Source organism: Callorhinus ursinus, unplaced genomic scaffold, assembly GCF_003265705.2.
Source record: "Callorhinus ursinus isolate GAN/ISIS: 27379988/994484 unplaced genomic scaffold, GSC_fseal_2.0 scaffold12, whole genome shotgun sequence".
In the NCBI taxonomy this organism is placed as follows: Eukaryota; Metazoa; Chordata; class Mammalia; order Carnivora; family Otariidae; genus Callorhinus; species Callorhinus ursinus.
This window is the reverse complement of record NW_027397074.1, coordinates 84,270,393-84,294,562: the sequence shown is the minus strand read 5'-3', so window position 1 is coordinate 84,294,562 and position 24,170 is coordinate 84,270,393. Positions and strand designations below refer to the sequence as shown.

Genomic DNA, 24,170 nt, shown 5'->3' with positions numbered 1-24,170 from the left:
CAGGGACTTGGGGAGAGAAGTGCACGATCCTCTCCCACAAGCTGACATGATCCTGCTCCAGCACACCACAGTCTACACCCAATGAATCCATATCCTTTGCAACAGGCCATGATAATGCTCCTCAAATAGGCTATTTTCTGGGCCATTAAAATGGCCCTTGGTACATTTTATTTTATTTTATTTTATTTTATTTTTTTTAAAGATTTTATTTATTTATTTGACAGAGAGAGACACAGTGAGAGAGGGAACACAAGCAGGAGGAGTGGGAGAGGGAGAAGCGAAGCAGGCTTCCCGCGGAGCAGGGAGCCCGATGTGGGGCTCGATCCCAAGACCCTGGGATCATGACCTGAGCCGAAGGCAGACGCTTAACGACTGAGCCACCCAGGCGCCCCGGCCCTTGGTACATTTTAAAGGACTGATATCATAGTTTGTTCTCTGACCAAGATGGAATTAAATTTGACATCAGTAACAATGAGCTGCCCTGAAAATCCCCAACTATTTCCCACTAAACAACATTTCTATATAATTTACGAGTCAAAGAAGAAATAAGAAGGAAAAGTATAAAATGTTTTGAACTAAATAATGAAAATAAAACACCAAAATTTGTGGAACAAAGGTAAAAATTCTTTCAAGAAATTTATACCTTCAAATACTTATACTAGAAAAGGTAGGAGAACACTATGGTAACACTCCCTGAATTGATAGACATATCCAATGCAATCCCCATCAGCATCCCCGTTGGTTTCTTTGTAGGAAATGACAAGCTGATTTGAAAATCTGTATGCAATTGCAAGGAAACCCAAAACAATCTTGAAAAAACATAGTTGGAGTACTCATACGACAAGATTTCAAAACTTTCTACAAACCGCAGTCATCAAGACAGAGAGGAACTGGAAAGGACAGACATTTTGATCAGTGGAACAGAACAGAGAATCCAGAAATAAATCCACGTGTGTGTGGACAATGATTTTTGACAAAGGTGCCAACACCTGTCAATGGGGGAAAACGGCCTTTCAACGACTTGTGCTGGGGCAACTAAGACAGGCACACGCAAATGAATGAATTTTCAACCTTGCACCTCACACCACAGAAACTCAAAATGGATCAAAGACCTAAATGTGTACGCTAAAACTATAAACCACGTAGAAGCAAGCATAAGACTAAATTATGACCTTGGATTTAACAAGGGATTAGACATAACAACAAAAGGATAAACAACCAAAGGAAAAAAAAAAAATCAATGAATTGGACTTCATCAACATTTAAAACTTTTGCATCAAAGTCCAATCAAGAAAAAGAAGTCAATCCACAGAATGGGAGAAAATATTTGTAAATCATATATCTGATAAATATTTGTGTTTAGTATAGAAAAAACCCTTACAATTCAATAAAAAGACAACCCTAATTAAAAAAAGGGCAAAAAACTGACATTTTTTTAAGCAAGGTATAAAAACCGCCAATTGACACATCATTAGTCATCAGGGAAACGTAAGTCAAAACCACAATGATAACACTTCATACCCATTAGGATGGCTGGAATCAAAAAGATAATACTAAATGTTGGTCAGGATGTGGATAAACTGGAACCCTCACACACAGCTGGTGGGAAAGTAAAACGGTACGGCCACTTTGGAAAACAGTTATGCACAACGCTTAAACATAGAACTCCCATGTGACCCAGAAATTCCGCTTTTGGGTATCTACCCATGAGTATGAAAACGTATGTCCATACAAACACTTGTTCACAAGATATTTAGAGCAGCACTATTCGCAATAACAAAGAGGCAGAAACAACCCAAATGTCTATCAACTGATGGATGAACAAAATGTATATCCATCTGGCACAGTATCGTATGGCCATAAACATGAATGAAATATTGATACATAACATGGGTGAAACTTGAAAACATTATGGTAAATGGAAGATGGTAGTCACAAAAGACCATGGGGATTAGTCTGCTCAGGCTGCTATAACCAAATACGACAGACTGGGGGGCTTAAACAACAGAAATTTAATTTCTCACAGTTCTGGAGGCTGGAAGTCCAAGATCAAGGTGCCATCAGGGTTGGTTCCTGGTGAGATCGCTCTTCCTGGCCTGCAGATGGTTGCCCTCTCCCTGTCTCCTCCCATGGCCTTTCCTCTGTTCCGGCTTGGAGACAGCACTCTCTGGGGTCTCTTCCTCTTGAGGACACCAACCTTATAGGCGTAGGGCCCACCTTAGGATCTCATTTAACCTTAATTATTCCCCCAAAGGCCCAAACTTCAAATACTATAAAACTGAGGTTAGGGCTTAAACATATGAATTTGGGGGTTACACAATTATGCCCATAAAACCACGTATTATATGATTACATTTATCCAAAATGTTCAGAATAGACAAATCTATTAAGGCAGATTTACAGACAGAAAGATTACTAAGGGTGGAGAGAGTAAGGGATGGTAGCTAAAGGGTATAGGGTTTGTGAGGTAATGAAAATGGTTCTAAAATTTTCTGTAGTGACAGTTGAGCACATCTGAATATATTAAAAACCACTTAAATGGATGAACTGTTAGGCATGTGAATTATTATCTCAATAAAATTATTATTAAAAAATCAATGCAATCCTAACCTTAATCCTGGCAGTTTTTAGAGTAGAAGTCGACAAACTAAATATAAAATTTATAGAGAAATGCAAAGGACCTACAATAATTGGTGGAGCAGAGACAAAGTTGGAAGACTTATACTATGTGACTTCCAAGAATTTTCATAATGTGACAGTAATCAAGAAACAAAAAATGAAAATAGCAGTCAATATCCCACATGAACACAGATGCAAAAATATTTCACAAAACACAAACCAAGTAGTAAGATAGCATTCCTTTAAGATGGATATATAGATCAACGAAACAAAAATCTAGAAATAGAACCATAGTTATACTCTCACTTAATTTTAGCAAAGGCCCCAAAGCAATCTACTGGGGATAAGTCTTTTCAACAAATGAGGCTGAAATGAAAATGGATGTCCATATGGTGGAAAAATTAACCACAAGCCTATCTCACACCATATACAAAAGTTAATTCAGGACAGATTATAGATCTAAATGTAAAAGTCCAAACCATGAAACTTTATGAGGAAAACACATTACCTTTGTGACCTAGGGAAAGGCTTCTTATAGGTCGCAGAAAGCAGTAACTGTCAAAAAAAAAAATTAAATTTGGTTTCCTTAAAATAAAAAACACCTGTTCATCCAAAGACACTTAAGAAAAGGAACAGCAAGCCTTGGCCTGGGAGAAACATTAGCAAAACCTATGTGACAAAATACTGGTGCCCTAAATATAGAAAGAATCCCTACAATTCAGTGATACTGTACAAAGGAGGCGGCTAGATTACGTGGCTCTCCCATAACTGTGCCTCTGTGAAGGACAGCTGAGGGCTTTTGGTGTGTCCCATATGCTGCTCTTGGTAATTTAAAGTGGGTTTCTTCACTCAGGGTACCCTTGCTCTTAATTCTGGCAACATTCATGATGGGTCCCTGGTCTTTCAGCTCCAATACAGACTGGCTGCTCTCTAGACCTGCTGGACAGTACTAATTCTGGAGCTTTATCCTGCTCCGCTAAACTCTACCCATAGGTCAGTGGTTATCTCTTAACTGTCTGTACACAGAGATTTCCTAAATTTGTTCCTGGTATCGATCTTCTCATTATCTTGGGCATTAGAATTTTCACATCTTCAGTTCTGAGAAATGATTTTATATTCTCTTTATAGAAAGATATTACAAATTAAAAAAATATGTATATCACCTCTTCTCTTTTTCTCCAGAATTTCTAACAGTCAGACATTAGGCCTCCTGGGCAGTTCTCAGTCTCCAAAGCTTCATGCCCTTTTATTTCACTTTCTGCTATTCTTCTAGCTCTATTACTTTTCTTTTTAAAATCTGAGTTATCATTTGAACCATGAGTTCTTTCTTCATGGCATCCTTTCCCTAATTTACTACTATAATAAGAAGCTTCTTCTGACAATGCTAACTTCTAAACGTTTTCTTCTGTTCCCTGTATCATCAGCTTCTTTTGTTCCCTTTTGTTCTGTTTGTTGATCCTGTTATTTCACACGACTATTACTCCTTAGTACTCATCACGGTAAGGTACTGAAATACCCACTAGAAACACCGTTGGCCTGAGACTGGTGGACCCCAGCAGGTGAGCTGGCCACTTCACTGCGGCCTCCTCTTAGGCTGAGAAATGGATTGGCTTTTCAGGGCCGTTCATTCTTCCAGGGAACTGTTTGGTCTCCAGCATCGCCACCAGGATTTTGATAGGTAAGTGGGGACTCATCACTCTAGATGCTTTCTACTGCAGCCAGTGTTGATAGTTCCTACTTACGCCGACCTCTAAGCCTCCTGTCTTCTGACATGGTCCCATTCGATGTATTCTAAATACAAGCAACAAGTCGTATGCCAGGGACATACGCTCTTGGCTGCCAACTGTTCTGTACTTGGGAGTAGAGGCAGATGATGGGCTTTTAATTTTACAGATTTGGGATCTATTCCTCATCTCCCCAGCACTGGCCCATCTCACACTACCTTCTGCCACGCTGGAGGCTTCAGATCCTGAGCCTCCCCAGCCCTGCAGGAACAGTGGCTTTCCTGCCACGTCTGCCTCTGAGCACCTCTAAACCAAGGCTTCCCATATCCTGGTAATCAGTACGCTGCCTCCTTTGCCTTTCAACTTCCAAAACTTTTTTTTCTTTTTCAAGTTTTTATTTAAATTCCAGTTAGTTAAAATACAGTATAATAGTTTCAAGTGTAGAATTTGGTGATTCACTTATATACAACACCCAGGGCTCATCAGAGTTAAGTATATTCTTTCTTTTTTTTCCTCAAAAGAAATTTGTTGAATTCTCACCTATGGTGTTTATTCTCTTCCATCCTTCATCTTTGTTGTTCTTAAAGTTCTTTTACTATCATTTTAGTGATGTCACAAATGGGAAAGTCAAAACGTAATTTTCATCTGTAACCAGAAGCCCAGAAATTGGTTCCTTTTGTTTCCTATTTCTATTGCCACTGCCCTAGTTCAGAACTTAGGCAATATCCTGCATGGATTATTGCTATTAAGACCAAGCTGGTCTCTTGCTGTCTTTGATTTCTTGTTTTAGTCCCATATGGTTTCCATATTAAGCCTCCTAAAATTTGTTGATATCAAGTCATTAATTCTCAAGTCATATATCTAAACTCTATAGAACCTACACTTTCAAAAACAAAACAGTAAAAGAAGTACCTGGTTTTCAAGGTTCACTAAAATGTGGCGTCAACCATTTATCCAAGCCAGTTAAACTAACCATCTAGTTATTTTTATATTACAATTCAAGCTAGCCAATGCCATGTCCAAGTGCTATTTCCTGCCTTCTCATTCATCTTTCTCCCTCCAACCAAACTCGGCAAGACTTTTATCCCTTCTTTTCTCCGTATCTATAGTCATCCTTTGAAGTCCACTTAAATTGTACTGGTTCATGAAACTCTCCAACCTTGCCAGGGTCAAAATCCTTCTCCCTCCCATCTCCTATGCAATATTACCTGTCTGCACTACTCATTATAGATTTTGTAATTAACTAAATGAGACAATCAAAATATCCCATCATAAATATTCCATCACACACACCCCACGTGCACCTACACATCATCTTCCACTTCATTAGGCATTTGAAATAACGTATAAGAATACCTGAAATGTAACAGAAAAATAAAATAAAAAATAAGCCAGAATAAATGTCTACAGAACAGGAAAATAAAATAGGATACAAAATCGTAACATCTGAGCCAGAATCCTACAATTTACCTAAATAAAGTGACCTACATATGAATTACAAAAAAAAAAATACACTACACATTTGGAGGACTATCTGCCAAAAGTAACTTTGATTTCAGAGTATTATCTTCAGCATTTCTAATAGCATTCGGGTAACACAACCAACTGTCTGGGTGATTCCTAATTCTGACTAAAGTACAAATATTATCAGAGTAACAGAGGAAAGGAAAAATAAATTTTTCCGTTGTCTCTAACAAAGATGCTTGTCTCTAGATGACACAGGAACGGCTATAAGTGGTTAGCGATAAGCTCAAAATGGGGTGCAGTCCGACCATCTGTTCCCTCACAGGGCTGGTTTAGAACAAGTTCTCTGTAAGGTTCAATTACCAGGGAACCATCTGCACAGAAAAACAGAGATACAGGTTTACTTACAGTTGAGGATTTGCTTGTGTTAAAGGTGATTTTTAAGGTAATATAAACATCCATTTTCTGTGTGTATGTGTGGGGGGGGTATCCCTACACGTGCGCAGGTAACACACAGAGATGTGCCCAAGCAAGCAGCTAAGGGACCACTGGTGTGCCCAGACTCAAATGGAAGATGGAAGGAAAGGAGGTGTACTTTTCACCACGTGCTTTTTTGGACTTCTAAATTTTACAAAAGGATTATTGATCTGAAAAATGAAAATTCCATTTTAAAAAGCTCCCAAATAGATCTACTCTTGGGTCCACGTAGTTTTTCCTACAGGTAGTTGTAATCCACAAAGAGAATGGTTGTGTCCAATTGTGGAAGACTTCAGCCTAAAGCCTGGCTATTCCTCATGAAAACTGCTGGCCTAGGGAACCCCTACTTGCTGTATTCATGAAGAGGAAACAGACACAAAGCTGATAGGGAAGATAATAATAGGTGTATCTTTTTTTTTTTTTTTTTTTTTTTTAGAGGGAAGGGAAGGGAGGGGCAGAGGGAGACGGAGAGAGAATCCTCAAGCAAACTCCCAGCTGAGCGCAGAGTCTGATGCGGAGCTCCATCTCATGACCCTGAGATCATGACCTGAGCAGAAGCCAAGAGTTGGATGTTTAACTGACTGCACCACCCAGGCGCCCCTAGGTGTATACTTTTGAGGGAGCAGCAAACCACCTCTTACCAAAAAAATGGCATGGATCGTGGTTTGAATCAAGGCTGAGTCAGCAGAAAGACAAGAACCATAGCCCATCCCCCTAGACAGACTTTATGTAGCTCTGATAATGCAGAATCTTCAGTTTGCTTTTTTTTTTTTTAATCTTAGCTTTGAATCAACTGTAACATGTGGGGAAATGTTATCAGAAAAGGAAAAAACAGATTCTTCGTGTGTATCAGAAGCTGCTGGAGAGAAGTCTTATATCCAGGGGAGCTAGTCCTTCCTTGAGTCACCCTGGAATCAGACATGGGAAAAGACACTGCTGGAGTATTTCAAGTGCAGCATCTGGAAGGGAGAATAATCCATATCGAAAGAAGGACTCTAAAATGGATGCACTCACTCCTCAATGACTGGGTGTGTTTTTTTTCTGCTGTGGGGAAACCACAGCCCTCAGGCTTCCAGATGCTTTCTCGCTTCATCAAGTGGGGCTCCTTCTGTTGCTTCGCTTCCAGAGACCACACTTACCACCCGCTCTTCTAACACATGCATAACTTCGTGTTAATACATCACTTACTTTAGATGAAGAGTATAAAAACAAAAGATGACCACTATTTAGAAGAAAATGGGTCACATCTAAAATTATTTTTAAACCAAAAACAACTAAAATAGACTATGAGGATAAACTAAATATAGGAATTAAGAGGAAACCATCAAGAGGTAAAAATAAACTAAAAATCTAAAAGGTAACAAAACAGAAGCTCCATTCAGGAGTCAATTGGTAAGTTGTTTTATACTAAGGCAGCCAGAGTCTAACAAACACACATATTTGGCTTTTATAACTTTTGAGAGTCTTTTCAAAAAGTTCTCTGGAGTTTCTTTGGCAACACAGCCTTTGGGTGGAAAACAGCTGAGGACCCGAGCAGACACGGGGCCTCTCACTTGGTGGTCTGTCCAGGCCTCTCAGCGCCGACAGGCCGGTAAGTGGTAGGTGGTGTGGCAGTTTGTGTTCAAGAGCCAAACCTGGTTCTGTCTCCCAACCAGGCCGTACAACTCTTCTGTAGCCCCAGATCTGTTCAATCATCTGCCAAGGCATACTTCTGCAGGACTGGTAGGGAAGAGTCACTGAAAGGGGTCACATCGGATGCAAAGGGGTCTGAGGCAAAGCTCCCCATGTGCGCACTTTCCTGCAGACGTTTCCAGAGCCCTTCCCTGCTGCAGGGACTGTAGAGATGGCTCGTCTCTCCCTGCAGGAGTGGTCCGCACACATCCAGCTGTAAGACAAGGGGAGGACTGCTGGTGCTTCGGGGAAAGGTGGGCAACTCCAATGATTCCCCCCCACCCAGCACCAAGCCTTCCACTTAAAGCAAACACATCTGGGGAATCACTCCACGACTTTTAGTTACCACCAAACTCAAACCATTTTCATTTTCTAAAAGAGAAGTCAATTCAATTAAAGAAGCAAAACTAAACAGAACTCTTTTCCACCACTTCTCACCCAATTAGAACTTACAATGGAATTCTAAACAATTAACTTGTATTAAAATCATTTGGAAAGACTACACTAAAAGTTGCATTAAAAATTCTATCTTCACATGTCAACACACGTATCACCTGTACAAATACGCAAGAGCCCCAAGACCACCCACCATTTGGTAGAGTTGGTCTGTAAAGTTGTAAGGGAATCGAGTTCTCTCACTAGGCTGTTGTTAGGTATGGTTCCATATAAAGCAAATCCACATCCACAGCATATTTCAAAAGCAATGTCTGCCTGCATCTGATTGGGATTAACATAAATGGGTCTGAAAATGCTCGAGGTGTACCATGAATCAAATTTAGAAGGAAGGGCGCCTGAGTGGCTCGGCTGGTTTAGTGTCTGACTCTTGACTTTTGGCTCGTCCTGAGACCGAGCTCGGACTCAGGCTCCACGCTCAGCGGGGAGTCTGCTTCAAGATTCTCTCTGCCCCTCCCCCTGCTTGTGCACAAGCTGTCTCTCAAAATAATAAACAAATCTTCAAAATTTAGAAGGAAAAAACCTGAACATATCATGTTTATACTAATAAACAAAAAAATTGCTTCTAGGGGCAACTATATGCAATATAATTACTGTGGGTTCTCTCTCAAAGATAAATATAATTTGTCAATCCTAAAAACTTTTTTAATAGTATAAGGTCAGGTAGTGAAAGGCAGCATTTTACAAGTATAACTAGGACCTATATTTGCATAATAAAAACAAATAATAAACTATTTTATTTTTTTTTAAAAGATTTTATTTATTTGACAGAGAGAGACCACTAGAGAGGGAACACAAGCAGGGGGAGTGGGAGAGGGAGAAGCAGGCTCCCGGCCTAGCAGGGAGCCCAATGCGGGGCTTGATCCCAGGACCCCGGGATCATGACCTGAGCTGAAGGCAGATGCTTAACGACTGAGCCACCCAGGTGCTCCGTATTTTAATATGCATTTTCTATACCAAAAATCTAAAAAGCACAGAAGAGCATTTTAAAACTTATCTATAAAAAAAAATATCAGGACACCTGGATGGCTCAGTCAGTTAAGCATCCAACTCTTGGTTTTGGCTCAGGTCATGATCTAAGGGTCATGGGATTGAGCTCTGTGTCCAGCTCCTCACTCAACATGGAGTCTGCTTGAGATTCTCTCCCTCTTCCTCCCCACCCTGTGTGCAAGCATGTGTGAGCTCTCTCAATAAATAAATTTTTAAAAAAACGTATCACCTATAAGTCCAATACCTATGGAGAGCTACTTTCAATACGGGGCTATGTTGTTTTTCAGAAGCAGAGAGGGTGTGCTGAGGATTCATGGGACAAGTGCCACTTTGTATCCTGCTTCTCCCTTGTTACAGATATTATTACATGTCAATGAATACTCTTCAATGTATTTTTACTGGCTATTTATAACCTTTAAATACCACTTCATCCTTAGTGATGAATACTAAGGTTGTTTTCCCCCTGTTTCCTATTACTAAAATATTTCTAATAGCCTTGCACATACAATTTGAATATCACTATTTCCTTAGAACGGAATTAAAAATTAAAACAAAACAAAACATCGGGCCAAAGTACATTTGGGTCTTTGTATTTCTAAATTTCTCTCAAGAAAGATCACAGCAAACTAACATTTCCGTCTAACTACAGGAACTCATCTCCCCCGCACTCTTTGCCAACACTGGTTATAATTACTTCTTTTTAAAACTTTCCAGTTTTGGTTAAAAAAATTTATTTCTTTTTTTTAAAGATTTTATTTACTTGAGAGAGAGAGAGAGGGAGAGAAAACACGAGCAGGGGGAGGGGCAGGAGGAGAAGCAGGCTCCCTGCTGAGCACGGAGCCCAACATGGGGCTTGAGCCCAGGACCCTGGGATCATGACCTGAACCTAAGGCAGACACTTAACTGACTGAGCCACCCAGGCACCTCTCATTCTTCATTTCTTCAAAAATTATGAGGTGGGATATTTTGTCATTTGCATTTCTTCTGTGAATCAGTTATGTCCTTTAGAGCCTTACTTTCAAAGCACGGAAAAATATATATGAGAATAGTAGCTTACATTTGGAAAAATTAGAAAATACCTTTATGCTTAAGTTTATTTGATATAAACCATGTTCAATAGGTAAACAAAAACATATCAAAGTAAGATTACTAAAAAAAAAAAAAAAAAAGTACAAGATGAAAATGTCCAGGGGCGCCTGGGTGGTTCAGGTCATGATCTCGGGGTCTTGGGATCGAGTCCCACATGGGGCTCCCTGCTCAGCGGGGAGCCTGCTTCTCCCTCTGCCCCTCCCCCATCCCCACTGGTGCTCTCTCCCTCTCTCAAATAATAAATAACATCTTAAAACAAACAAACAAACATGAAAATGTCCAAATACATTCGTTGGGTTAGATGGTTATTTCAAAGTAGACATGGATCATCATAAATGTACTGTGAAAAGAATTTGTTATTTTTTTTGGCTTGATCTGCTTTTCTGTGAGATTCTGAGTTTCTATAACAGAGAAGTCTGCAGCAGGCCAGTGAAGGGGGTAGAAAGGCCACCACCTGGACTATTCCCCTAGTGCCCACAGCTCCCGTGGGAGAGCCGGCGGGGGGCTAAGTGTGTCCAGCTGAGGAGAGCGATGGCAGCAGCTGAGCTGAGACCCGACTGCACAACTGGCAGGGACTGAGCAGCAGCAGGACCAGCACGTCCTGGCACGTTATCCCTGCAGAGCGTCTGCTGCAGGCGGCCCACGGCTCAGATTTACTCTGGGTGAAAAAGGGCCCCCAACTCCAGGGATTGTGAACTCTGTCACAGAACATCAGGATGGAGATTAAATATGAATCCTGAGTATGCTTATGTTGTAACCTCCCGCGAGGTAGACAGCCAAGACTAGGAAACAGGAACGTGATTCCTAGGGTACTGGTTGGGGAAAAAGAAGACTTCAAAAAAAACCACCCCAGAATAAACTGTTTCAGCCCACAGCACTACAGGGTTTATTTTTTAATTTTTTTTTAAGATTTTATTTATTTGAGAGAGAGAATGAGACAGAGAGAGACAGCATGAGAGGGGGGAGGGTCAGAGGGAGAAGCAGACTCCCCGCTGAGCAGGGAGCCCAATATGGGACTCGATCCCGGGACTCCAGGATCATGACCTGAGTCGAAGGCAGTCGCCCAACCAACTGAGCCACCCAGGTGCCCCAGCACTACAGGGTTTAAAAAACCAAAAACTTCAACGTTGATGAGAACTTGCAGGCGTAAGGAAAAAAAAAAAAAAGACATCAATGTGCAGGTTTCTTTTGATTCCAAGGCAAAAATCATGACTTGAGGTGTATGCTGACCAAAACAAAAAAGAATTCTGACCTAGAAACGAGGGGCAGGTAGATCTGGGGCCTGGCAAAAACAAAACTTCAACCACATGGCCCAGCGGGCGGACTCAATCACATGGGCGGCTCAGTTATGCCACAACATCATCCTGCATTCCCGAAATATAATGGTGTCGATCAACGGAATAAGAAATTACATTACCTATTTCAAGTTCAAAAGAAAGAACACCTACTATTATTTACCCACTTGACTGTTACATAGCCACCTGCAAAGAATGCACTCTATTTTACTACCAAAAAAAAAAAAAAATTACCGTACTGTAACTACAGTTGACCCTTGCTTGAACAACAGGGGTTTGAATTGTGGAGGGTGGATTCAACTTAAATGTGGATGTTTTCTCAATAAATACAGTACAGTACTATGAATGTATTTTTTCTTCCTTATGATTTTTTTAATAACATTTTCTGTTCTCTAATTTACTGTGTTGTGAGAACATAGTAAACAACACATAGAACATACAAAATATGGGTTAAATGACTGTTCATGTTATCAGTAAGGTCTCCAGTCAACAGGCTATTACGTTTTTGGGGGAGTCATGTTGTATGCAGAGTTTTGACTGCATGGAAGGTCAATGCCCCTAACTCCCATGTTGTTGAAGGGTCAACTGCATAGTACGTAAGACATCACAGAAAGTTAGAGCTGAAGAGACGGAAGCATCGGACAGGCAGACATGCAGTGAGGAGGAAGGGCTTGAGGCTAAAACTTTAGAAGAAAAATGAAGCCTTTGAGCAATGGCTGGAAACAGAGTAGACTGAACGAGATCTTTCTGACTGCAGATGCTCTGGGACTTTTTTCTTTCCCAAAATACCCTTCTCTTTCCTTTGCGATTCTGAGTTAAAAGTCAAGAAAAATGTTTACACTGTATAATAAGGCTCTAAGCATATTTGTTTCACATTCAGAAGCAGGACACTTTCTCTAGAAAACAAGTCACATATGTTTCTCCAGGGTAAACAAAGGGTAAAAATCTAGGTGTTAGCTACCAGCCAGAGTCAGGAAGAAAAGGGATCCCTCTTTTCTCTCAACCAGCTTTTCCCTCTCCCCCGTTTCTAACTCATTCTCCTTCAGTGACGACGGACAAGGCTTGTCTGGCTCTCAAGAGTAAATAGTGAGGTGCACAGTCTGCTCCTTCTTCCTGGGACCCAAAGCATCTGCTAACCTGAAACGGAACCTGACAATCTCAAGTGTTAGATGTCGCTGCAAACCAGCCCATGGGAGATATATTTTAAGAGGCGGTTCAGTAAGTGGTTACACGGGAGACTGAATACACACCCAGAGAGAAAACTTTAAAAAAATCTGCCGCATCACACAAATTGAGGTGGGGCTTGGGCTTGCAGCGGCATTTCAGACAGCGCTGTCTTAGAGAACTTCAACAGAAGTGAAGATGTGCTCTAGAAAGGTATGTCCGGTGCCCCAAAGTTCTAGTTATGACAACAACAACGCTGACACTGAAAATGGAGGCGAGGGGGGAGTGGATTTTATGATTTGCAATAATAAATACAAGTAGACATTCTACTGTTGCGCCTGTATCCCAAAGGTTAACATAGTAAGTTCAAAACACTCTTCTGTGGAACTTCATGAGGAAAATATAGAAAATACTTTGAGAAACGTGATTCCTTCAGATACAACATGTGAAGGCAGTAAGTGGATCAAGGTAGGCTCGAGGGTCAGACTACTGAGCAATCTTAGTACAGGCCATCTACTGTGGTTGCTGTTAACAATCAGGCAAGTCACACAAGCCTTTGGAGAACTGGTTTCTGACACCAACAGAAGAGTTACTCCCACCAACCCTCAGGGGTGACGTGAGCCTTGAAGACGGTGAAGATGGCTCTTAGCACAGTGCCTGACCCATGAGACTCAAACTGTAGCTGGTATTCATAAATATCTAAAGAATTAAAGTAAAATATTTTAGACTCAGGCTAGACTCTCCTCTCTTAATAAATGTATGAAGCTGTTATGTTCTCAGGACAAAACTGGAAGGAAAAGAATACTCAATTGAAGAGTAGCATTCCTAAAAAAAATTTTAAAACTGCAGAACAACTACACATAATTATTTGTAGAATACAAGAATTCAGTAATTGCTGCAAGCAGACAAAGTCTGTACGTTCTCAGCGTTCTAAGAGCCTAATACTGATGGACAAAGGCCCAATCTGATTTAGCCAAAAATGACATACTAAGAAATTCCCCAGAGACAGATCAGCAATTAAATGGCCATGGTCTCCACACCAGGGCTCCCTGGTTTTTTTGCACACCAGAAATCCAGCCAAAGACCCTGTCTCACCACTGGAGTCATCACTTTCGGTTGTATTACTTAAAGATGAAAAAAACAAAGGTCGTACACCTAAGCAAGTCACAACCCTCTTGAGTGGAGTAATGTCCTCTCATTTGTCTAAGAGTCTATCCCTGAAGGTTTTCTGTGGCCTATGACCTAGCAATCTCACTCCTAGCTCTCTACCCAAGATAACTGAAAACACCTGTCCACACAAAAATTCACCTACAATATTCATAACACCATTGTTCATTAACAGCCAAAGGGTGAGAACAACCCAGATGTCCCGTCACTGATAAGTGGATAAACAAAAGCAGTATCTAGGGGCACCTGGGTCGCTCAGTTAGTTGGGCGTCTGCCTTCAGCTCAGGTCATGATCCCAGGTCCTGGGATAGGACCCCACATTGGGCTCCCTGCTCAGTGGAGAGTCTGCTTCTCCTTCTCCCTTTGCTGCTCCCCCTGCTTGCATACACACACGCTGTCAAACCAACCAACCAACAAATAAATATCTACCAAAAAAAAAAGCAGCATCTGTCCAGATAATTCAGCCAACAAATGAATGATGTGCTGACACACAATACAACAAGGATGAAGACAAAACACTATGCTAAGTCAAAAAGGCCAGTCTCAAAAGGCTATATATATTGTATGATTCCATGTATCTAAAATGTCCAGAGTAGGCAAATGCATCGAGACAGAAAGTAGATTAGTGGTTGCCAGGACCGAGGGGAGGGAGAATGGAAGGTGACTGCTAATGGGTAATGTCTTCTTTTGGGGGTGATGGAAAAGTTCCACAATTAGATAATGTTGATGGTTGCACAGTTTTGGGAATACACTAAAAAATCACTTTAAAGAAGGGTTAATTTTTTTCACGCTCATCCAGGGGTGCCAAAAAAAAAAAAAAGGTGAATTTTACAGTATGTGAAGTCTATCTCAGGCTGCTTTTTAACAATGTAAATGTACATGCACATCTGAACGTGTACTCTAATAACGTTTAAGTTAATTTTGAGCTAGACATGTAGCTTCATATCTGTTTAAAGTAATGCTAATTTGGGGGGAAAGATTCTAAAATAATCAGCCGAGCTGAGGGTATACTGTAATATCACAAAACCAAGTTTGACAATTACTGATACATACTAAAAATTTACACTTAAATCTGCATTGAACTAGCAACTTTATAAACTACTAGAACCAGCCAATCAGTAGCCACCTGCTCTCTAGTAAAGTTAGCTTAAGTTTCCATTTCTTATATTTGGTTGGAATCAAGAAACTCTGCAAGTGAAAAAGTGTATCATCAAGTACATAATGGAGAACAGGAGCTACAACGTTTACACCCTCATGACCTTTGTGACATTCAGACAGTCCCTTGCACACATCACGGATCACATAATGAGTGAGTGAAATACTTTAATACCATATTTGTAAAACAAGGTCCTAACAATAAAATGTTTTGCTCTATGTGGTAATCGTTTAGAGGAGGGTCAGCAAACTGCTCCCATAAAGGGCCGGACAGCAGATATTTCTGGCTTTGGGGACCAGACCATTTCTGATGCAACAACTCTGCTCAGCCCCCGAAGCACGAAGGTGGCCACAGACAATACAGAAACCAACATTCCCCTGCTTTAACCGGCACGGTCCAACAGAACTTTCTGCAATGACACAAGTTGTCTGCCACCTACCAAGCACTTGAAATACAGAAACCATGACTTAGGAACTGTTCATTTTAAGTGACTGCAAATGTAAACAGCCACAGGGAGCGAGTAACTACTACACTGAACAGCATTGTTTTAGACTAACCAACTAGCCAATTTCACCTCTGGTCAAAAAACTTCAAAGAGTGAGTTAATTTTTAAAGCTACAAAAAGAACTCTAATTATATCACAGGGTGAGCTGGAAAGAGAAAACACAATGTAAAACTTCTAACAATTCACAGATCATACTAGTGAATAATAAAAATTCTAAGCAAATTAATTTCAGCTCAAGCAGTAGGATACGTGTAGAGTTCCATGTATCTGGATTTCGCCATACTTTGTCTGGTATATACTTGCTGGATTCCAGCTCTGAGGTCGTCCCATATCTGGTCGAGGCCAATCTGCTTCAGTCCATGGGGATTCTGACTCCTGTTTGATGACATTGTGAGTAATATTCTGAAGTCGTCCAGTGTAGCAATCCTTATGCAAGGTACAGCTAATTCTCCATTAGATGAAAATATAGAGTATCATTCCAAATTTATTCACAGCAGCTCAGAAAGGATGTCCTTTAAATGTAGAGAATGAAATCTCATTGCAGGCAAACCTGAAGAAGAAATAAAGCAAGTTAATGAATTCTTTCTTGACATCCTGGGGTGGGTAACAGGGTGCCTGCCACACAGATAGAAACACTGTCTGTAGGCATGAGAGGGTACCACGCTAATCTAGAGAATATTTCTCTTTCTCCGTGGAAACAAACTCATACGATCTACATACAGAAATATGCTTACTTAAGAGATTTAGTTCGGAATCCTATGAACTCAAGAAAAGTGCTCACAAGAGAAGCTGGGTGAAGCTGCGTAAGCACAACAAACACTGTAGCCTTTCTTTGCCTTCTGAGGTATCAGAACTTAAACTATACGACTTGACCCACATAACAATTACAAAGAGAAACCCAAAGGAAACTCCCAGAAAGAGAAACCCAAATACCTAAAAAGTAGGAAAAACCAGCCTCACTGGTTATCTGTGAATTTTAAGAATTTTTCACTTAGCACTTTGCAAAGATGCAGATGTTGGTGAGGCTGAGGTGCAGGGAAATGCTCACTCCCTTTCAGAAGGGAATTTGGCAAGAATCATCAAAAAAAAAATTTTTTTTTAAGACTATTTATTTGACAGAGAGATAGAGAGCACAAGTAGGCAGAGAGGCAGGCAGAGGGAGAAGCAGACTCCCCGCTGAGCATGGAGCCCGATGCGGAGCTCGATCCCAGGACCCTGGAATCATGACCTGAGCCGAAGGCAGACACCCAATCGACCGAGCCACCCAGGCGCCCCAAGAATCATCAAATTTAAGATGTTCCTTAAATTCAGGGACTGGGGTTTGAAGCTCAGCTCCACACCTACTGGGTATGAGGTCTTGGGTAAGGTACTTCACACTTCTCACTTCTCTAAGCCTCAATTTCTGAATCTACAAAAGGGGGGGCAATCATTTTCTTCAGACAGTTACTGTGAAACTTAAGTGACACAACGCATATGCAATATTTAACACAGAGTAAATGCTTAGCAAATAATACTGGCTATTATTTCCAAGGGTATAAGGCTACTACAAAATATAAGTGATAATGCTTTAGGGTCTCGGGATCCACAGATAAAGGACCTCACGTATTCAGTATCATGTTAACTCAGTATTCCTCCGTATGCAACACTATGGTCACACCTTACGGATCGTCTGTGTCTATCACATCAAAATGTGGAGCTTGTTAAATGAGTACTCCTACTGTAAAATTAAGAAACAATGAACTATTTTAATGGCTCCATAAAATAAATGTTGGGAGGTGAACGGTGTCTGGAGCAATAATCATGGGTTGTCAAAGCCTGCCAATTCAGGTTTGAGCTCTGCAAGGAACTGGGGGCATCCTGCATCTTTCATGGCATCACAGAGCTCTCCCTAGACTAAGGTACGTTTAAGGAGAATGCAGCTCATGCTTGTGGATCAAGTCTGAACTACTGAAAACTAAATCATCTCTAATACTTATAATCTAAGCTTTGGGACCTAATATTTTATGAAACCACAATCCCGTTCTTGATCCTGAAAGTATTTTACATCATCCATTCAAAGAAGTATGTTCAAATGCAGAATACAAAGATCGCTAACACAAGAATTCCCTCAAGTTTTAAGGAAACCAACAACTCAGCAACCGCTTTGCAAATGTTCCCTAAATACACGTGCAATCTGCCTTTCCTTCCATCATCTACCTCAGGGGGAAGCAGGCCTATACCCGACTGGAGAGTGAGGCTGGGACTCGTAGTACCTACCGCCTGGTATCATTACCTAGTTAAGCCTGCACCCCTTCCTCACACTTAATTTTCCCCTAAGGGGAAATTATCACTTAAATTCCCCAGACTCACACAGTTAATTCTATCTTAGATAAGCCTCTCTAGATGCTCTTTTACTCCTTTTTCTTCTCTTCTAATTTCTAGCAGCAACTGAGAAAAATGTTCCATTCCTCCCATTTTCACCTCTTCCTCACCCTATCATTTCCACTGGGCACCCTAAAAGTAACTTCAAGTAAATGGATTCCTAGGGAGCCACCATCAACCTTCCTTCTTCAAACCTCCACATGCCAGTGACTCACGAAGTGTATCTCCAGCCCAGCCGGCTTCTCTGAAGACCAGGCTTGGCTCTACATTTGAGCGTCTAGTTCAGTCCCCTCCTGGATGTCACACACCCCTCAGGTCTACGGCTGAACTCAGGGACTGTCCCCAGCTCCACCGTTCACTGTGGCTGCCCATCTCTGTAAGTGGCAGCTCCATGTATCCACGTGTCAGAAACTTGGGAATAATTCTAATGCCTCCTTCCTATTCTTTCACATTCTAGGGCTACTGATTTTAACCTCTAGGGTCATGTCATATCCACTCACTCACTGCCTCCATTTCCTCTCCCAGCGGACGATGAGGACGATGACATCACCATCGTCATGGTCATCATCCACGTCGTTGCACACCGGGCTGCAGTCTGAGCTGTCTACACTGGACTCCCAGAGCGCCCCTCCCCTTGACTCACCCCCTCGAGGCTTCACACAGCAGCTGAGTCTAAAACTAGAAATCTGATTAGGCATCACCCCAAAAGCAACAGGGAGTCAAACTGGTGTCGGAGGCAGGGAAATCCTGAACAAGGCACTCCCAGATCTTCTCTTCTCTTTGGGAAAACTTGAAACAATTTACTGAGTTGTTTTATAGGAGATTAATCATTTCCACACCACCCCCCAACACCAACACAGTCAAGCACAAAAGCGACAGCCCCTTGTGCACCTGAGCAAGGACCGCAGCCCTGGCCCAGGAGCCAGCCCTGCCCGGACCCTGCCCTGCCCGGAGCCAGCCCTACCTGGGCCCTGCCCTGCCCAGACCCTGCCCTGCTCGGAGCCAGCCCTGCCCAGACCCTGCCTGGACCCTGCCCTGCCCAGAGCCCTGCCTGGACCCTTGCCCTGCCCGGAGCCAGCCCTACCTGGGCCCTGCCCTGCCCGGAGCCCTGGCGGCCACGGCTGCGCAAGCCGTTCACTCTCTACGACGGGACCTTTCTATCTCTTTGTGTGTCTCTTACAAAACTCCCCTTCGTCCCCTTGGGCACAGCCACGCAGGCTTTCCCCACCTTTCCCGGCTGTGCCAGTCTGCTCCCCACTCCCGAGGATCACTGCATCTGCTGCTGCTTGTGCTAGAGAGCCCCTGTGCTCATTCTCCCTCCAGCTGGTCAGACTCACTAGAGGTCCCAGAGAAGGTTCGCCCACTTCATGGGACTTTCCCTTCTTACGCTTATTCCTGGTTAATTCCCTGTTGGGATTCCTCCCTTCTCTAGTGAGAAGGATCCATGACACAGAGACCATCTCTTTTGGCTCACCATGGTATCCTGAGAACCTAGTTCAGAGCCTGGTGCATAGGTCAGTGTTTTGTATGAATAAATGAAATAATAAACCAAGGAGTTAAAAAGCTGGATGTTTTTAAAGGATTTAAAAATAAGGAAATATCACTATTAGAAAGCATCTGAACTTGCCCCCAAATCCCCCTTTAGAATCTCCATTAAATTCTATCTTGTTTCTTCTAAATTTTTTCCTTCAAACACTAGATTTTAGGCTAAAATTTATTTCTTCCTGTCTCATTTAGTAATGTTGTGTATTATTCTGGTCATTGCAAATGTATACATATTTTAACATGGTGTTTAAACAGACTTAGAAAAGTTCTAGAAATTCAGTGATCATTAATATTTTATTTAACAAATATTTAGTAGGAAACTACCATGTGCCAGGGACTGCCTTATGTACTATTAATAGTAAATCAGAGCAGGCACAGCACTATGCTGTGGAATAAAGCACCTTCCTGAAAAGCTAACCCATTAACTTCTGGTAGGTGACAGACCTGTACACTGGAAAATTTATGTACCACACATTTATGTACCAAAAATATTTGCTCATAAGAGCCAATTACAATAGGATTAGAGGTTAACCTTAAACATATTTCTGGCCCTTCCTTTTACAGATAAAAAAAACCTGAGTCAGAGAAGCAATCAAACCTGACCAAGGTTATAATGCTAGAAAGTGGCAGAACCACAGGCAGACCCCTGGATTCTCAAAAGCCAGGATTCCCCATACTCTAGTCTGAATTTTAGGTTCTTTCATTTGTAAGGTGTCAATAAATAGGGAAACTAATGTCAGTATTCGCAAATCAACCAACATGATACATCACATCAATGAGAAAAGATAAAAACCGTATTATCATTTCAGTAGATGCAGAAAAAGCATTTCACAAAGTACAACATCCATTCATGATAAAAATCCTTAACAAAGTAGATCTCAATGTAATAAAGACCGTCTGTGAAAAACCCACAGCTAACAGCATCTTCAAAGGGGAAATACTGAGAGTCTTTCCCCTATAGTCAGGAACAAGACAAGAATGTCCACTCTCACCACTTTTATTCAACATAGTACTGGAAGTCTTAGTCACAGCTATCAGACAAGAAAAAGAAATAAAAAGCATCCAAGTTGGCAAGGTAGAAGTAAAACACTCAGTATTTGCAGATGGCATGATAACTATAGGTAGAAAACCCTAAAAACTCCATAAGAAAACTACTAGAACTGATAAATGAACGCAGTGAATTTAGCAAATCAATATACAGAAATCTGTTGCATGTCTATACACTAATAATGAAGCAGAAATTAAGAAAACAAGCCCATTTACAACTGCACCAAAAATAATAAAAATACCTAGGAATAAACTTAGTCAAAGAGGTGAAAGACCTGTACGCTGAACACCATAAAACACTGACGAAAGAAACTGAAGACGACACAAATGGAAAGACATCTCACGCTCATGGATTGGAAGAACAAATATTGTTAAAATAAATACCTGTAACTACCTAAGCAATCTACAGATTTCATGCAATCCCTATCAAAATACCAATGCATTTTTCACAGAACTAGAACAATCCATCCTAAAATCTGTATGGAACCACAACAGACCCCAAGTAGCCAAAATAGTCTTGAAAAAGAAAAACAAAACTGGAGGTATCACAATTCCAGACTTCAAGTTATATGACAAAGTTATACAAAGTGATCAAAACAGTATGGTAATGGCACAAAAACAGACAGATCAGTGGCCTAGAATGGAAAACCCAGAAATAAACCCACAATTATATGGTTGATTAATCTTCAACAAAGGAAGCAAGAATATACAATGGGAAAAAGACAGTTTCTTCAACAAATGGTGTTGGGAAAACAGGACAGCTACGTGCAAAAGAAGGAAACTGGACTACTTTCTTACACCATACACAAAAATAAACTCAAAATGGATTAAAGGCCTAAATGTGAGACCTGAAAGCATAAAAATCCTTGAAGAGAACACAGGCAGTCATTTCTCTGACATCAGCCATAGCAACATTTTTCTCGATAGGCCTCCTGAGGCAAGGGAAATAAAAGCAAAAAAACCAAACCAAACAAAAACAAACAAAACAAAAAAAACACCAAAAATATTGGAACATAAAAATAAAAAAGCTGCTTCCACATGCAAAGAAAACAGTCAAGAAAACTGAAGGACAACCTACCGAATGGAAGATTATCTGCAAATGATATATCCAATAAAGGGTTAGTAGTATCCAAAATATATGAAGAACTGATACAACTCAACACCAAAAAACCCCAAATATTCCAACTAAAAAATGGGCAGAAGACATGAAGAAACATTTCTCCAAAGGAGACAACCAGATGGCGAACAGACACATGAAAAGATGCTCAACGTCATTCATCATCAGGGAAATACAAATCAAAACTACAATGAGATTTCATCTCCTACCGATCAGAATGGCTAAAATCAAAAACACAAGACACAACAGGTGTTGGCAAGGATGGGGTGAAAAAGGAACCCTCTTGCAGTGTTGTTGGGAATGCAAACTGGTAACAGTATGGAGATTCCTCAAAAAGTTAAAAATAGAACTACCCTATAATCCAGTAATGGAGCTACTGAGTATTTACCCAAAAAGTACACAAATGCTAATTCAAAGGGATTCATGCACTCTTACGTCTACTGCAGCATTATTTACAATAGCCAAATTATGGAAGCAGCCCAAGTGCCCATCAACTGATGAACAAAGTAGATGTGGCATACAGACACAAACAGAATTATCACTCAGCCACAAAAAAAGAAAAAAAAATCTTACCATTTGCAACATGGATGGAGCTAGAGAGTATGATGCTAAGCAAAATAAGCCAGAGAAAGACAAACACCATACAGTACCATTCATAAGTGGTTATTAAGAAACAAAACAAGCAAAGAAAAAGAGAGAGAAACCAAGAAACACACTTAACTACAGAGAAGAGATTGATGGTCACCAGAGGGGAGGTGGGACTGGTGATGGGGATTACAGAGCACACTTATGATGAGCACTGAGTGAAGTACAGAATTGTTGAATCACTATATATACCTGAAGCTAACAACACTGTATCTGGAATTAAAATTAAAAACTTTTAAAAAAAGTTAAAAAAAAAAAAACCCAAAAAACAAAAAAACAAAAACCAAACCAACCCCCCCCCCCCACGGAAACCACTAAAAGAGCCAAAGGAAAAACCCAGATTCACCAATTTTCTATTATTTATTAATCTTAGGAACCCAAACAGCTCTAATTAAAACAGCCAATGGTTTGAAAGAGCTAACAAATCAGTCCTAGCTGTATCAATATTAAATCCATTCAAATATTTTAAAATTTAAGAAAGCCAACTTTTAAAAAAATGCCTGACATTTTTTAAACGAAGAAAACCACTGAACAGCAGAAAGGATAAAGTCAAGACACCACTTATCCTCTGGCAAGGTTAAAACACACCAAATAAAATGGTCAGTGTGAGTTTTCTCTAGAACACCTCTACTCTCCGAGTTCAGCATCAGCGTCCAAATATGTGCTTTACAAGCTCTTTCTTCCTCTACTACACTTCTGATTCTAGTACGGAATCTTCCAAGACTTGCTAATACTCTACAAGTCAAATACAACCTTTTCATGTTAAAATGTCAAGTTTACTGTATTACACATGCTTTATGTCATGTTGTACACATGTAACTGTGCCACAGCACACCTCAGTTTATATGCAGAATATGCTGGAAAATAAGCAAAATATGCTTTCAAACTACCCGTTCCAGTTTTCTAATTGTCCCCACTGGGTACCTCCAAATTCATACACAGTTGATCTGAGGTTCTCAAAAATTCACATGTACTCATCTATTTAACTCAGAAGTTTACTTACTCATTTTTGAGAGAGAGGGAAAAGGGGGGAGGGAGGGAGAGAACTCACACATGCATGCAGGGGAGGGGTGGGGCAGGGGAGGAGCCGAGGGAGAGGGGGAGAGAGAATCTTAAGCAGGTTCCACAACCAGTGTGGAGCCCAGACAAGGGGCTCCATCTCACGACCCTGAGGTCAGGACCTGGGCCAAAATCAAGGGTCTGATGCTTAACCGACGGAGCCACCCAGGCGCCCTGTATTTAACCCAGAAGTTTAAAGAGGGTATCTTTACTTTGTATTTTCAATATCCCCTAGGGAGCCTCACACCTATATACTTAAACATTTTTTATTAATATTACAGCAAAGAAGTCTAAAACTAAGTTTAAAAGGAAACATTACAAGCAAGGATATCAGAAATTTTAAGGTCAGACCACATGCTGACAGCAGGAGCCGACCTGCTGGTATCTGGGTGGCCTTTCCGGAGCAGACGCGGGGACAAAGTTTGGGTGGGAGATGCTTCTTAGGCACGAAGCATCTGTGTGATGAGGGAAGCAGGATCAGGCAGAGAGTGAGCTGTGACCAGGCCCCTCCGAAGCTGGCACCCGGCCCAGAGGGAGCTCTGTGAGAAGCACCCACCACCAGAGTGTCACACACAAGGGCGTAGCCGCCGAGAGTGGGCCAGGCCAGGCCACTCTCTGCAGT

At 41.1% G+C, this 24,170-nt stretch overlaps 1 protein-coding gene across 5 annotated transcripts in view; it reads right to left on the bottom strand.

Moving 5' to 3' along the window:
• The window catches only part of CUL1 (cullin 1), a 101,968-nt gene that overhangs the window by 51,447 nt on the left and 26,351 nt on the right, over window positions 1–24,170 (bottom strand). For all 5 annotated transcript variants that reach the window (XM_073899333.1, XM_025855004.2, XM_025855003.2 and 2 more), the window contains exon 2: window positions 16,024–16,324. In XM_073899333.1, coding sequence (XP_073755434.1) covers window positions 16,024–16,163 — 140 coding nt within the window. In that variant the 5' untranslated portion in view covers window positions 16,164–16,324. The remainder of the gene's footprint in view (window positions 1–16,023; window positions 16,325–24,170) is intronic.